The sequence below is a fragment of the Mesoplodon densirostris genome, chromosome 9, assembly GCF_025265405.1.
Source record: "Mesoplodon densirostris isolate mMesDen1 chromosome 9, mMesDen1 primary haplotype, whole genome shotgun sequence".
Taxonomy (NCBI): domain Eukaryota; kingdom Metazoa; phylum Chordata; class Mammalia; order Artiodactyla; family Ziphiidae; genus Mesoplodon; species Mesoplodon densirostris.
This window is the reverse complement of record NC_082669.1, coordinates 83,933,325-83,950,427: the sequence shown is the minus strand read 5'-3', so window position 1 is coordinate 83,950,427 and position 17,103 is coordinate 83,933,325. Positions and strand designations below refer to the sequence as shown.

The window sequence follows — 17,103 nt, the reverse complement described above, 5'->3', positions numbered from 1 at the left end:
CACATGCCAGGTACTAGATAGGCTCTGGGAGTGTAAAGATGGTTTGAAAAGAAAGTAATGCCTTCCAGTGTGGAAGACAGACAAGTCAATAGATGATGGAAATAGAGCGTGATTGGTGTTGTGATAAATAAGCACAGGGCCGTCTAAACATGTGGAAGGTTTAGATGTTTTGGAACGTGGTTGTCTGACAGCTGTGCACTATGATCACATGAGTTTGCTTTAATGGGGTGCCAGTTGTTTTCTGTCTACTTTATACACTTAAAAAATCACAAAATGTTTCTTTAAAATTTTTCCAATGAGACTGCAGTGTTTTTCCTTATTGTACAGCCCTTTTGCATTTAGATATTTTAAAATGGCATCATTGTTGATATAGAAAATTGTGTTCAGGTGTAACTTTAAAAAAATCAAAACAGAAGAGCCACATTAATACAACCAAAATGCTTTGACCTCTATTTTTGCTGCTACTCAGTGAGGTGATTATAATGTTTTGAGATAATATAACTGAGTTGTTAGTGTTTCATAGCCTTCCTGAAATTTTAATTTACATAATTAGTTTGGGATAAATTACTTACCAGAAAAATACATACAGAAATTATTATGTGAAGAATGACAGTATCAAAACCAAATCTGAACTATCTGTACATTATTTGTTACTAGGTTTTTCCAGATGGTTGAGTTACATGAGGTTTTAGAAAATATGGGACATTTTAATACAATACTTCCAACACTATATAAAGATTTAAGGTTTTATATCATATCACATAAGTGACAGGACATCTAATATTTATTTTTTAAAGAGTAAAAGTAAAAGTCAAGTTTTTTCAAGTGCAAGAAGCCCATGATCAAACTTTTCTTTCTCTAATGCAATGTAAGCACCATGAATACACAACAGACTCTGCCCACAGAATCCACTTTGTTGTCAGGGAGACAATATGGTGTGACAAGTGCTCTGATAGGTGCCACTGAACCAGATATACTGTGACAATATTAAATATTGTGTTGTATACAAAATATTTAAATTTTGTGCCTCACCTGTGTAGAATGTATGATAGCCACCACTAAAGGGAATACAAGATGAATAAAGCCCTAATATCTAGTAAACTGGATGAGACGAAGACATATACACTATAATCTCAGTAAAAGTAAGGTAGATCTCAAGAGGAGGTACAAGCAAAGAGCTCAGAAAAGGGTGAGATTGACTTTAGATTGGGTGATAAATGAAGGCTTCATAGAGGGGAGAGAACTGAGATGAGCCTCAGCATGGCTATCTAACAAATGTAAGAATAATAACAACAGTGTTCATTATTGCTATCACTTATTGAATGCCTTCTATTGACCAGCCACTCAACTAAGTGCTGGGCTAATAAGTTCTTATGAATAGCCCCATATTTGAACTAGATGTTACTCTCTTCATTTTACAAATGAAGAAACTGCAGTTATTAGAGTGTAAGCAATTCTGCCTAGGTCATGCAGCATTATTGAAGAGCCTGGATGCCAACCCAGGTATCTCTGACTTAAACCCATGTATTTTACGCCACACTGCCCTGCAACCCTGTCCTAACAACTGGACCTAAATACAAAGAAAATCTGTGAAAAAATAAAAGGGTATTCAGATAGATCAGTGGTCTTCAGCTATTTGGTGTTACAATCTACTAAAAGGAACTGATGAAAAACATGGAGTCTCTCCCTAGAAAAGTACCTATTAAACATATCGACTTACAATTTTTAAAAGTTTTCCCCTTGAATCTGAGATGAGAATCTGATGAAGACTATGGATCTTCATGTCTCCAAATTGTTGCCCATAAATTCAGTGCATTCACTGGCCCTCTCATGTCTCTGGGATCCCTGTACCTCAGGATTGGGATCCCAGGAGAGGATGGTACCCTAGAACACAGGTAGTAGAATGGTAAAGGAGCCTATTCTGTAATAAGGTTTCTTTGCAACCTCAGATCTTTACTTCTTCCCTTCTATTCAACCAACACATCCAGTAGGTATGACAATCTAGCTTCTCTCCATTGCCACCACCGCTAAGACATGGACTCTATCAGTTGGCCTATTCTAACAGTTTCCTCATTATTTTCTTACTACAAGTTTCTCCTCCACTCTGGTCTATTCTCTACATTGCTTTATGGTATTTTTCTTATATGAACAGTTTGTCACTCTCTTATTTAAAAACCTCTTTTGCTAGCACAAATAACAAAAGTAAAAAATCAACAAATGGGACAATATCAAATTCAAAAGCTTCTACATGGCAAAAAAAAAGTCAACAAAATGATACAGCAGCCTATAGAATGGGAAATAATTTTGCAAACCATATTTTGAATAAGGGGTTAATATCCAAAATATATAAAGAATTAACATATATGAATAACAAAAAACCCAAACAAAATCTGATATTAACATGGGCAGACGAACTAATTAGACATTTTTCCAGAGAGAACATCGAAATGGCCAACAGGTACATGAAAAAAATGTTCAACCTCACTAATCATCACGGAAATGCAAATCAAAACTAGAGGGAGATATTGCCTCACACCTATTAGGATGGCTATTATCAAAAAGACAAACAGATGCTGGTGAGGATGTGGTGAAAAGGGAAACTTTATACACTGTTGGTAGGAATGTAAATTAGTCCAACCACTAGGAAAAACTATATGGAGGTTCCTCAAATATTAAAAATATATCTACCATATGATCCAGCAATTCCATTTCTGGGTAAAAATCCAAAGGAAATGAAAACAGGATTTTGACGAGATATATGCATACCCATATTTATTGCAGCATTATTCACAACAGGCAAGATATGGAAACAACCCAAATGCCCACCAATGGATAAATGGCTAAAAAAGGTGTGGTACATATATACACAATTGAATACTATTCAGCCATGAGAAAGGAAGATATCCTGCCATTTATGACAAGGATGGACCTTGAGCACATTGTGCTAAACAAGGTAAGTCAGACAGAGAAAGACAAATACTGTACAATATCACTTATATGTAGAATCTAAAAAAGTCTAATCTGTACAAAAGAGAGTAAAATGATGGTTACCAGGGATGGGGGGGTGGGGGAATTAGATTGATGGTATTTAAGGGTACAAACTTGTAACTAGCAGTAAATAATAAGCCATAGGGATCTAATGCACAGTATAAGAAACATAGTCAATAGTGCTGTACTATAATAATGTAATGTGATAAATATTGCCTCAGTGGCAATCATACTACAATACACAAATGTATCAAAGTAAAAAAACCTATTTCGCTTGCTTTTTACACTAATTATGGAACTTCTTATCAAGGTATGGACCACTCAGTATTCCACAGTGTGGGCCCAAATCGTATTTCTCTTTCATTTAAAAACCAACCAGACCTGTGTAGGCCACTGCCACCTCCCGGGTGCGGACATGGCGCTCGACCCCACAGAGCCGCATCTCAGACGAGTCGAAAGAGATGCTTTGATCCCTAAAATAATGAGAGAAAAGGCCCGAGAGAGATGTTCTGAACAAGTTCAAGATTTCACTAAATGTTGCAAGGACTCTGGAATCCTTGTGGTAGTAAGATGCCAGAAAGAAAATTCTGCATTGAAAGAATGTCTAACTGCTTACTATAATGATCCAGCCTTTCATGAAGAATGCAAAATGGAATACCTGAAGGAAAGGAAGGAATTCAGAAAAATTGGAATTCCTACCAAGAAAAGGCTGAGGAAGCTTCCCACAAGCATGTAGGCAAATATTCAAATGATACTCAGGAACGCCAATGTTCATGGAAATCACAGTCACCTGAAATGATGGACTCAAGGAAGTGTGTTTGCTTTATCCTTAATAATGGAAATAATTTTATCTGAAATAAAGATTTTTTTAAACTTAAAAAAAATTTAAAAATTAAAATCAACCAAACAAATACCTATTCATTATTTGAACTATATACATTTGTTTGTGCTTACTTTTCTTATTTTTTCCTTTACTTTTCGATAAACTCCTACTTATACTATTAGAGCTAGCTCAAGTAGCTTCTCTGTGAAGCCTCTACTAACTTCCCCACCCACCCACTCACTCACTCACAGGACACTTCGTTCAGGCATCTCTTGCAGCCATGTTTTACAGTAATGGATCTATTTTATGTAAGTATACTCTGCAGAGGTGTAAGGCTAAGGTCACAGCCCACTGATCTTTGTATCCCAGTCATCCAGCACAGTGCCTGGAATATAGTGTGTGTTCAGTAAATAATATTTTATATACAAAAGTGAATGAAAGATGAATGAATGAATAATCATTGAATAGAAGTTTCATATTATATCCAGGATAGTTCTCAATGTACATTTTTTTCTAGTTTGCTTTTACAAAATTTATTAGTGTTACTTTCAATTATCACTTCTACTAGGACAATGTCATTATTTTGTTGTTAAAGGGAATTGCACACACACACACATGCGTGCACACACACACACACATTTATCCCAAAACTGCTGCTATGCATTCAGAAAATGGTCAATTTTACAACCAGCTGGTTGACATATAATTACTTATATCTGGCAGGCAAAAGAGCAGTATATATATATATATATATATATATATATATATATATATATATATGCGTGTGTGTATATATATATGTGTGTGTGTATATATATATATATATTGTTCAAGCTCTTGGAAGCAGTGACTCAGTTTTTAGAAAGTTGTTCATCATAAATAATTGTATTTAATCATTTAACTGTAATCTTGTTTAGTACAGCAATATTTTTAAACAGATAAAACCTTGAGATATCTGAAATTTCTAACTAACATGATAATCTAGAAGAATATTTAATCATATGGAGAAATGTTAATTACATATTGTTAAGTGAACAATGAGTTACAAAACAGTATAGATACTAGGATGAAAGACACGAGTAAAATATACATTGTGGAGTCTAGGAAGACATTTAAGAGAAAACAACACTGGAAAACAAATTTATTATTTTCCCAAGCACTAGCTGTAGAATCATGTGTTTGTGTGTGTGTATAAAACTTTAATAAAAACATGCCCCACGTGCCATAAAATGATTACAGATGTATGATAAATGCTAATTTTTATGAGAGCCCCCAGGGAACTTTAAATTATTAATAAAAATACAATTATACCACTTTATTCCTTCATTCTTTTCATTTATTCCTTCAGTAACCTATGGATGAGAGTCTAATAGGTGTCAATACTGTGCTAAATTCGTAATGACCAAAATGTTTTACTACCCTCGTGAATCCCAAGTTCTAGCTACTAAGCAGTGCCTAAGAAAATAACCATATGTATTTATAAGATATAATGAAAATTTATGAAGGTAGGAGGGGAAAGTGTTAGAAAATTGAGATGAATTGGACTTTAAAGTTTGAATTAGGCTGAGTTGATGGAGAAGAAAACCAGTGTCTCAAAAGAAGCGGCAAGAGAAGAGGCACTGGAGGTTCAAAGGAAGTTTTGGGTGGGAAAAGTGAAGTGTCCTCTGTGTCTGGTTTTGTATTGACCCTAAGAACTACAGGAGATAACTCTGGAAAAGAAAAATGGGCAAAAGTGAACAAAACACACACTAATGGATTTTCATTTAATCCTATATAATAAAGAGCTAGAGAATGTTTTCGTTTGTTAGTTTGTTTACCGCAGAATGTTTTTATTTGTTGTTTGCTTATGCAGTAGGTAGGTAGGTAGAAGGCAGGTAGGCTCTTTGCCTGGCTCCTTGGCTGGTTGGTTGGTGATTTTAGTAGAGAAGTAAAACAATCAGAAATTTAAGAAAGATGACCAACAGCAATAAAGATGAACTGACCAAAACCACCATGATAATCACTATGAACATCAATTAAATACTTAGGTAATAATGTTTATTTCTCTTTGCCTGTTTGGAATATACTGAGGACTTTGGGTGTCATATCAATTGTCATTACTTGAACACACTATTAAGATATTCTCTGCATGTGTCTTTTACTGCCAATAAATTTTCCCTTTGCAAACAAAAGTTTTCAAACTCAGTTCATAATGATACAGCTGCCTCTAATATTGAAATCGGTTATTATTTTATCCTTAATGACATTTCTCCAACTTCAAAGCGGTTTTTAAATGATTGAATCTATGTCTTTTTTCCGTTTCTATTTTTCTATAAACCACCTTAGTTTGTTCATATCGAGTTAAACAACAACAAACAAAAAAAAAGAAGCAATAGGGTTTCCCTGGTGGTGCAGTGGCTGGGAGTCCGCCTGCCGATGCAGGGGACACGGGTTCGTGCCCCGGTCTGGGAAGATCCCACATGGCACAGAGCGGCTGGGCCTGTGAGCCATGGCTGCTGAGCCTGCGCGTCCGAAGGCTGTGCTCCGCAACGGGAGAGGCCACAACAGTGAGACGCCCGCGTAGTGCAAAAAAAAAAAAAGAAGAAGAAGAAGAAGAAGAAGCAATAGCTACAGAGCACTTTATACTTATTTGAAACCCTTACACATACAAATTACCAGGACATTATGATTATTTAAGTAAGTCCATCGAACAGAAATGCTAAAATTATAAGCTGAATATGTTCATTCCATTGTTTTTCATTAGATTTTGGTCTCAGTCACCAAGTAAATAGATTAACCAAAGTTATGATTTAGTTGTTAAATAGCAAAATTTAAAGAAAATGAGGAGCACTGTTCAACTGAGCAAATGTCGAAACTATTTATAGTTCTACCATTGACAGCTTTAAAGTCCATGACTTGGCAGGACAATGATACAAGAAAAAGAAACACATCCTTTAGAATTTCTAAATTTTTATTCTGTATTGTAGTTGTAGTCGAAAGACCTTATATATAACAGTGGAATAAGGGAAAGCAGTACCAACTACTGATTGGATAAGTGGAGAATCTGTTCAAAATATGTAGTCATACATGCCAGGTACTTTACTAATATTCATGGATATGTTTTGAATCTTAATAAAATGATATTTTCTACTTTGGTGAACTAGCTTCATGAAAAAACTCCAAATTTAACTTGAATTTTGCTACTTTTAGCCGTTAAAATAGGCACTTTTATATTGGCTGCTACATAATCTCTCTCAACCAAGTGAAGAGTTAAGGTAATACCTCATAATTTATTCTATGGAGAATGAAATGTGTGCATAGATACAGGGCCTTCATTCCTAGAAACATGTAGATAGACTAAGAAAGAAAATCAGATAAGCAATGCAGGAACAACTCAGAAAGATTAACTTAAGGAAAATGGAAAATAATTAAATGTGGAGAGCTTGGCTTTCCAAAGCCTAGAGGGACATGCTAAATACTGACAAAATACAACAGTAAAGTCATATAGCAAGACAGGTCATTTGGTAAAATAACAACAATAACAAAACCCCATTCATGTCTGGTCTGTTTTATACTATGGTCACAGCATTCTGTGGTGTGTCAGAGATGAATCTGAAAGGTTCTTGCCCTTGCCATTGAATCTCCCTATGACTAATGGCTCACATTTGTTAAACATACAGAAATTATTAGAGTTATACTAAGACACACATACACATACGCACACACAAAAGCTAAATTAAACTCAGGAATACTGAATGCTTACCTTCTAATTAACTGAGTTGCCTGGAAGTCACACTGTTTCCTGATGGTAATAAGAACTCACAAATAATCATCAATGCAACCAGTTAAAAATACAAACTCAGGGCTTCCCTGGTGGCGCAGTGGTTGAGAGTCCACCTGCCAACACAGGGGACGCAGGTTCGTGCCCCGATCCGGGAAGATCCCACATGCCGCGGAGTGGCTGGGCCTGTGAGCCATGGCCGCTGAGCCTGCACGTCCGGAGCCTGTGCTCCACAATGGGAGAGGCCACAACAGTGAGAGGCCCGTGTACCACAAAAAAAAAAAAAAAAAAATACAAACTGTGAAAAATATAATTTCAAGTTAGGTGACTAATGTTCTATTGAATATATAATAGTATAGATAATATAATAAAGTCTTATTATTAATGTTAAAATATAACTATTATAGCCATCCCAAAGAATAAATCATTTGGAGTTGTTCCAGGCTAAGTCAGCAGAGTGTCATGGACATTTAACATAAAAAAACACTTCTTGACCCTGAGGATATAAATCAGAAAACTATTAGCTGAGGCACACCAGTTGATTCTGTGAAGCTCTACACACAGCCTCACATAATGTCCTCAACAATAAGGAGGAAAACTAATTGATCTTATAATTAATTTGACCAACACAGAATGTACATTTAGGTCAAAGAGAATATTGGGTTTGACATTGACCAACTTAGCTATCTACATGGATCAAATTAAACAAGTAATTGCCGGCATGTGGCCAGGTCAGACTATGGACTTGTACCTATTAATCTGACTATATTTGGAAGTTCAGCTATTAATTTGGGTAATCTATTTACCTCAGTGTATGGCTGAACTTCTGGGATTTGCTCTGTTGGAAGCTGTAAGTGAACATAAAGGGTAGCCCCAAGTAAAATAGGCAATTTACATACAGGGAAAGTACAAAATTTTGTGTAACTGTGGTTAGGGAGGAAAAAAATGCAATTTCTATGTCACTGGAAAAATTACTTATTCAATACTCCAAGCCAATGTTAACGTTCCTACCTTGAAAATTAAATAAGAAGTCAAAGAACTGGAGCCGCTTTACTAGTTAACATTTACTCATATTGAGTTATATTGAGTTTGAAATTAAATACTAGAATAGTTACTGGAAACTGTCTCAAATACGTTTACTATGTACAATGTAAAACTGTAACTAAAGAACGTGGAATAATCTTTTACAGTTCACCATATGTTGAAGATTAAAAAAAACAAAAAAACAAAGCCAAATTCTTTGCAGAAATAATGTCACCTCCATTGATATGTGAAACTAGAAAATCTTCAGAAATAAACTCCCGCATAGCTAAGCATCAAGTATATAAAGGTTAGAGGAGTTATAAGTAAGAGAGTTTCAATAATAAGGAATCTAAACTTAGCATCATTAATTTGAATGGCATAGAACAGCATGTTTCTGACAATCAAGTAGCCAAAGAACAATCTGCTTCTTTGCAGATAAAGCTAAAAGAAACTACTTCTCTTCTCATTCAGCCAAAGGCAGGTAAAAGCAACTTTTATCTTAAGACATATATGAACATTTCATTTGATTTAGATGGTTTAAGTGGTGACTTGCAGCAGGAAGAGCTAACAGATAGTCACTAGAAGTCCCTTCCATTCCTGGTTATTTTTCCTCCTATAAATTCATTATAGCACATAGTTAGAACGATTATTTATGCCCTAAAATAGAATATATTATCTGCCTATATTAATTTATTACACATCTCTCCCTTATGAAGTCATATGTTTTTTAAAGTAGTGCGAAAAGTTGCTCTCCTTCCAAAAATTTCACCATTTGAGATTTATGGTGATTAGAGAATTTTATATCTTTGGATTACTAAACACAACAGAATTGCAAGAAATTTCTAAGAATACATTTCAAGCATTAAAAATAGAAAGGAATGCGCCTATTCACCATGTTGCCTGATGGCTTTATCTGGAGACGTTTCAATGAGGTGCTGAGGAAATCATCACATGAAAAAATTTTTAAGTAACCTAAGCACCAAAACAAAGTAATTGGCCTGAAATTTCTGAATCTTAAATCTTCACAAATTTCCATAATCAAACATCATAGGATATATGGTGTTTAAACAAACTATATGTTAGCAAGGTTATATTGATTGATATATGATAAAGAGGAAAGAAAGTACATCAAATATTGCAAACATCACATAAAACTTCTGAACAGTACACGTGTGCATTTCACCTGCTTAAAGAGATGTGAGGAGTCAATGTATTTCTTTCATACTAAGAAATTTCTCTCTGTGAAGGTATCTAAGATTAAGGGTTAAAGAATTTTGAATGATTTTTCAGTGCTTATTAGGTAAAAGTAACTAATATTCACAGTCTCTCTCTGAGCCTGGTACTATGCTAGGTAATTAACATATTGGTATCTGATTTATTTCTCCCGAGTCTGATAGTTGTGTACTCTTATCCCTATTTTTTATATATATTTATCTTAAGGCTCAAAGAAATTAAATATTTTTCAAGATCACATAGTAAATTCCATTAGATTGGAAATGAACTCAAAGTCCATTAATTCAAAAGGTATGGGTATTTTGGACAATTCAGAAAACAAAAGAAAAGAAAATGAGGCTATCAAACTTTACCCTATTAACTTTCATTTTTCATATTGAGTATCAAACATCTCCATTACAGTGTTTGGAGGAAAAAAGTGAAAGCAACATAGTATGTTAATAAATATGAATTTTATGTGATAAATAATATTTGCTCTAAATATGTATTCTTACCACTGAAATTCATATAGGAGAGGGAAGCCAGATTGGTAAATAGTTTAGGATTAATAAAATATCTCTGAATTCTATGATATTTGTATTCGTCAATTTTAATATCATATATACAGTAGTTATGTTAAATGACAACATCAGCTCTGTGCCTGTGAACTAACTAATTGTAACATAAACATTATAAGAGGAAGAATGGTGCTTATGACAGTTCTGATGGAGCGATTCTAGAATAGCAAAAAAATCACCCCAGTAAGGAGATCATTTTCAAAGTCATTAACATCGGCTTTGTTGTGATAAATATCTTTCTACATAAAATAGCCTGGAGAACAAATTAGATATAAGGACAAAATTACTCATAATACTCACATAATAAATCTGGAAACTATTAATAGTTCTAACTTTGAAAAGATATTCTCTTTCAAAACATTCTAAACATTTTAAAAACCAAGTTTTTTGATAATTGATATTTTGGATATTTGATATTTGAATGAATGGAGAAGAAAGGGCAACATCATCCACTTCTAATCTATATAAATTTTAAATGTGAATTATCCAGGGAATGATGAATGACATATAAGTTTCATATGTATCTATTACTGAACAAGTAAAAAATTAGGAACAAAGACGTATTTATTGATACACAAAGTGAAGAAAACTAAAACTCATAACTATCTTTTGATTACTCAAATTATCTTACTTAAATTATCTTTTGATTACTACATTATTTAATACTGTATCTTAAACATAAAAATACTTTAATATAACTTTTGAGGGGAACTATGTAGCTTAGAGATTAAATTGAACCCCATCCAGTTCTACTTTGCAAGAACTGTGTGACCTTAGCTCAATTATCTAAGCTCTCAAAGACTCAGTTTTTGTTATCTGTAAAACAGGAATAATAACTGTATCTTTCTCATGAGGTTACCATGAGAATTAAATTAGATAAAATATACAAGTGCCGACCATATAACATAAACCATACCACTAGGAAGTGGTAAGTTCCCCTTAAGTGATAGAAATTATCATCATTGTGATCAGAATCATCATCACAAAATGTATCCCTATAAACAAGGAATATGTCATTTTTTTAAACTCTGTCATGCATTTTTATATTTTCATTAGTAGGTAGTGAAACATCTTATATTTATGAAATCAAATCAAAGAAAAGGGGCTTCCCTGGTGGCGCAGTGGTTGAGAGTCCGCCTGCCGATGCAGGGGACACGGGTTCGTGCCCCGATCCCGGAGGATCCCGCGTGCCGCGGAGCGGCTGGACCCGCGAGCCATGGCCGCGGAGCCTGTGTGTCCGGAGCCTGTGCTCCGCAACGGGAGAGGCCACAGCAGTGAGAGGCCCGCGTACAGCAAAAAAAAAAAAAAAAAAAAAAAAAAAAAAAAAAAAAAAAAAATCAAAGAAAAGTAATACAAAAAGTATTTGGTTTGGGGGGGGAGGGATAAATTGTGAGGCTGAGATTGACATATACACACTACTATATATAAAATAGATAACTAATAAGGACCTACTGTATAGCACAGGGAACTCTACTCAATACTCTGTAATGGCTTCTATGGGAAAAGAATCTAAAAAATAGTGGATATATGTATATGTATCACTGATTCACTTTGCTGCACACCTGAAACTAACACAACATTGTAAATCAATTATACTCCAATCAAAAAAAAAGAAAGTATTGGGTTTGAGATATTGCTAATGTGCTCACTTTTCCCTCATTAATTAATGTAATCTTAAAGATTGTAATAGGAAATAATAATTTCCATCCATTTAATCAATAAGGACCATGAACATGAATTTATAATGAGATTAAAAAGTCCAAACCAGCTCTCTCTCCTTAATAGCTGACCAAAGGAATTTCTCTTGACTCCACTTCTTGAACTGAAACTTGAGAAATGCCAAGGGCTCCATATAAAGGTTTCAACAACCCAGGAGAGGTTTGTTTCTATACTGCACAACCATATAAATATAAATCTATGTTAAACATTCCTTATGCTTATAATTGTCATAAGCCTAAAATAACTAAAATGCTACAATTTAAACACAACAGAAGGTAAAACCAATACAAATCAGGTTAATTCTAAATTACATTAACAAGTTAATGTGAAGGATGATTTTTAAATTTAATAATTTTTAGCACATAGCAAGTTAAGTAACTGCTACTTTATGGACCTTTTGAATTCACTAAGCCCATCTTATCGAACATGCTATGTGAAAATCATTCTCCCCTCACTTTCCCTACTGGACAATGTAAATTCATCTTTCTACTGTGTGGATTAAGGTCATTTGGCCTCTCTTTAATGAAAATGTATTATTTATGTATTGTCTACTTCTATCTTTTCTCAGTAGCCCTAGACAATTAAATAGAACAACATAGAAGAAAAATGTTTGTACATAAAAATTCTAAAGTGAAGAGTAAAATCTAGCAGCAGAATATATATATTCAACAAGAAAGAGGCTTATATTAATTTATTTTAGATTATCAGCAAAGAGATATCACTCATTCTAAAACAGAATTATTGTAGAGAACACTCACATGTCTGAGAATATGCTCATGGAAGCCCATGTAAACAGCTTTGCTTTAGTCCATCTGGATTGATTTCTATGGCAGAACCTTCACTGGGGTGGTTTTTGCTCTCAGTCAGCTCCCAAGGATTTAAAGTTTGCCAACTATTCTTTTATTTCCAAACTTCCTGGCTTGGCAGTTTAATTCTGGTTCCCTTTCCCCCCCCCCTTAAACTACAAACAGCTTTTACCCCCCACCCCATCACATCCCTCTCTTACCCCAATCTGAGTCAGAAACCCAGGCCTCTGACTTGCTGAGAAAAGAGGATTTAAGCACACACTCATTCATTCATTCAGCACATACTTACTGGGCACCTACTCTGCACACTAATACCCCATGTTGGCACTGGGGAGAGGGCGATGGATTATGCTGATGACATTAGGCCAAAATATTTCTTGCTAAACTCTCATTTGTATCAGCAGGTATATTTCACTGATCATAGAGAACTCTACACAGCTGAATTTAAAAGTTGGCTTTTATTCAATTCTATAAAAATACTTTTCCTGGGGGCAGGGGTTAATTTCTACATCACCATAAAGTTTTCTACTTTACCAATAATTTGAAATAGATACCAGATGCTTTAAACTTCTATTTTTTCCAGAAATAATTAGTAAACACTTAAACAATAACCCATTCAATTAAAACAATTAAATATATCAAAACTTTAAGAATATAAACACATTTACAATAATCTAGTTCTATGGAAAACAGGCGACGGCCAGTTAACACAAATATCTCAGAATTTTAGCCTAAGAATCTCATATACTTTCTTTGATTATAGAAATGTATGCTGATGACTGTTATTCAGCTGTCATGATGGCCAAAAGACATTGCAAAATTCTCACTAGTGACAGTAACAATAATATTTGTAAAAATAATAATGTACTATCACCAGCATCCTATTAAGAAAGGATAGGCACTATTGGAGGAGGTTTATTTTCGTACCATAAAATTAAAACAAATAGAAGTGGCACTGCTTACTGAAAAAATAAATCCTCAACTGTTAAAGGATAAAAGTTAAAAGAGAATACTCATTTAGTCCAACCTTCTGGTGATCAAGGTTTCCCTATCTTTGTCATTCACAAAAGGACATTTTGAAGAATTATATTCCTAATCAGTTTATAAAACACAATTGGGATTTCATGCTGCTTTCTTAATAGCTTGAATAATGAGAAGACCCAGGGGAGAGGGGTATAGATATAAGGAGTACCATGTGTTTAGAAATTTAGAGCAAAAGTCCCCATTTGGCTTATGCAGTGACATATATGCAAAAATAAGCCACTCAAATGTAAAAATGATTAAAAAATAAAAACTCTTCATTAAATTGTCCATTAGAAAAGAAAACAATCATAATTTTTAGCATTTGAGGCAATTTTCCCAAGTCACCATCTTTACTTCCTCTAAGAGGCAAAATAAAGTTACATAAACTTCAATTAATCCCAAAATTCTTTGACAATAACTTGGAGAATCTCACAAATAACATGGAATTTTAAGTAAATATCACATGTATATTTATTCAATGTGTCACTCAATTATTCATATAACAAATATTTACTGAGAGTCTGCTATGTGGCAGACACTGTTTTAGCAGCTGGGAATCTAGCAGTAATCAAAATAGAATAAAAGTCTGTACTTTCAAGGAGCTTACATTCTAGTGGCAGAAGGGAGATGGCAAACAAGACAACAAATAAAGTATACAGTAAATTAGACAGTGACAAGTGCCCAGAAGAAAAATAAAGCAAGTGGTGATGGACATGGTGATTTAGTTTAGTTAGAATGACCTCGCTGGAAAAATTACATTGAATAAAGAACTGAAGTTGATAAGGACAGAAGCATCCTTTAATTACTGTCATACTTTGATTGTAGATACTTATGAAAATGTTAAGTAGAATATAATTCCTCAATATTTTCCCCTCAATTTCCTTCAAGGAAATTTCTGAAAAGTAGCTTCAATAACGAGCAATGTTAAGACAGTGTTAAGAATGCTAAGACACTTCTTTATGAGGAGGTAAGAATGACCAGATGTTTCATTCAACAGTGAAATTTCTGGAAATGTCAGCATTTGTCAGTAGAATATAAATGTAAATGGTTTGTATTACTTAGGTTAAAAAAAAAAAACTAAAAAAGGAAGACAGGATCCCATAAAGATTTCTGAATTCCTAAATATAAAAGAAAGGGATGCCTTAATTCTAACTCTTTTGCCTTTTTAAGAAGTATTGCTAACTGATTACCAAGGAATATTTGCAACTGTATTTACTCATTCTATTTGGGCCCTTTGCATGGAACTGTTCAGGGCCACCTCCTGTGGTTTCCAGCTAGCCCTGAAATACCTGGAGACATCCTCGGTAACCCTGTGCTCTAAAGAGCTACTGAGAAGGGAGAGGCAAGAAGGTAGCAAACGCCAGAGGAGAAAGGTGTTGGCAAGAGAAACTAATCACCTGTGATACATCAATTACACATGATCATATAAAACAGATCTCACAGATGGATGTGGAACAAACATAAAAATAAATACATTTAACTCTTGAGAAATATTTCTATATCCTGAACCATTCTAGTGTCCTCTTCCAAGTTGAAATCTGAGTGCAACGACTCCTGATGTAAACAATGTACAAATGCTTCTGACTTTGTCCTACCGTCAAACCTACATTTTAATGGCTGTGTCATTCTGACAGACTCCTGGGGCTAGACAAAAAAAAACATAAAGGAAAGGCTTGCACTGAATTCTCAGGATCAATACAAAGCAGTGTCAAACCAAAAATAATGTGTGCTCTGTCTTGGAATACAAAGAAGGTTAGATGGAATCAGTATCATCAGGTGGTCACTGCACTCATTTCCAGGTGAGACCGAAAATAACTATGTGCTAGAATGAAAATAGCTCAATGCAGAACGACTGGAAACCAGTGCATAGGCCAACTGAGCTATAATTGTAAAGAAAAGGAGAAACATATGAAAATACTGGTATAGGACTGATGAAACTGTATATATTAAGAACGCTTTTCTTTCCTCAAAACCTTTAATGTTGTCTTTGGCTAGGCATGGCTCACAGTTCAGCTATTTCTAGAACAGTAAAGAGTCTACAAATGAAAACATCATATCCCTTGGAACTGTGCATTTTTTTCCTGTCTGAATTATTGGCTTTGATAGGGGTTTTTTACTAACTAAGAATTTGGAAGAATTGAGTAGTCTTTTTTTTATGCCAAATTAGAAGTTAAATGTGCCCCTTTTCAGTATTCATCTATTTGCTAATTCTCCTTACATTGGGGTAGGTAAATATGACTGGTGACAACATGGATGTTTTTGCAAAATTCATCCATTCAACTAATATTTACTAAGCACCTACTTTTATTGGCCAGACATGGATCTAGGTAGGCATGGGATATTCAGAGATACACCAGGAATTCCTGCATTCAAAAAACTCATCCTTACAAAATGGCAGGATCCATGCTTTAAGTGAAGTTATGTACAAATATCTTTGTTTACACAAAGGGAAGAATAACTAAACAGTCTGCGAAGTTATGAAAGACTGCTAGTTTTCACTAAATACTCATTCTTTCTTCTATAAGGATAGAGTTTGGTTAGGCATAAGGTCCCCTTGCTCAAGACTACACTACCAGCCTTCTCTGCAGCTAGGTATGGCCATGTAATTAAGTTCTGACCACTTGAATGTGAGTGGCAGTGATATGAACCAGTTCTGAATTTTGCTCTCAAAATAATTGGGAGGGTTATTTTTAAGCAAAGATTCACTTCGCCTGCTACCTATATTGTGCGTAACATCTTCCAGGCAGGAAAATCAAAGTCCTAAAAAGATTTTGTATGCCCGTGTAAAAGAGATTTAGATCAAGTCATCTAGTGGACAGTTTCAAATGGTATGTAGTATTCTGCATACCTCAACCAGCCCACCCACCGCATGAGTGCACCATCCTGGACATGGCTCCTTCAGCCCCCAGTGGAGATGCCCCAGGTGATGCAGCATGGCATAAACCAGTTGTAATTGTTGAATCCTGCCCAAATAGCAGATCCATGAACAAAAATAATGACTGTTGTTGTTCTGAGCTATGACGTTTTGGGGATGGTTCGTTATGCAGCAATAGATAACTGACACACATGTCCAATTTCAAAAAAAATAGTCCCACAAACATTCACTGTAAAACTACAGAGCATGTTATTCAGGCCTAGGAGTATCAGATGCACACTGAAATTATGCATCAT

At 34.7% G+C, this 17,103-nt stretch overlaps 2 protein-coding genes across 2 annotated transcripts in view; one reads left to right on the top strand and one right to left on the bottom strand.

The window, feature by feature from the left end:
• The window catches only part of KCND2 (potassium voltage-gated channel subfamily D member 2), a 476,861-nt gene that overhangs the window by 340,988 nt on the left and 118,770 nt on the right, over nt 1-17,103 (bottom strand). The gene's annotated exons all lie outside the window — the stretch shown is intronic.
• Nucleotides 3,404-3,785, top strand: LOC132496326 (COX assembly mitochondrial protein homolog). Its single transcript, XM_060108667.1, has one exon. The coding sequence runs from the start codon at nt 3,404-3,406 to the stop codon at nt 3,722-3,724; it is 321 nt and encodes a 106-aa protein (XP_059964650.1). The 3' UTR covers nt 3,725-3,785.

Bases quoted from the DNA above. Each gene is read 5' to 3' on its own strand.
- LOC132496326 (XM_060108667.1), top strand. From the start codon at position 3,404: ATGGCGCTCGACCCCACAGAGCCGCATCTCAGACGAGTCGAAAGAGAT.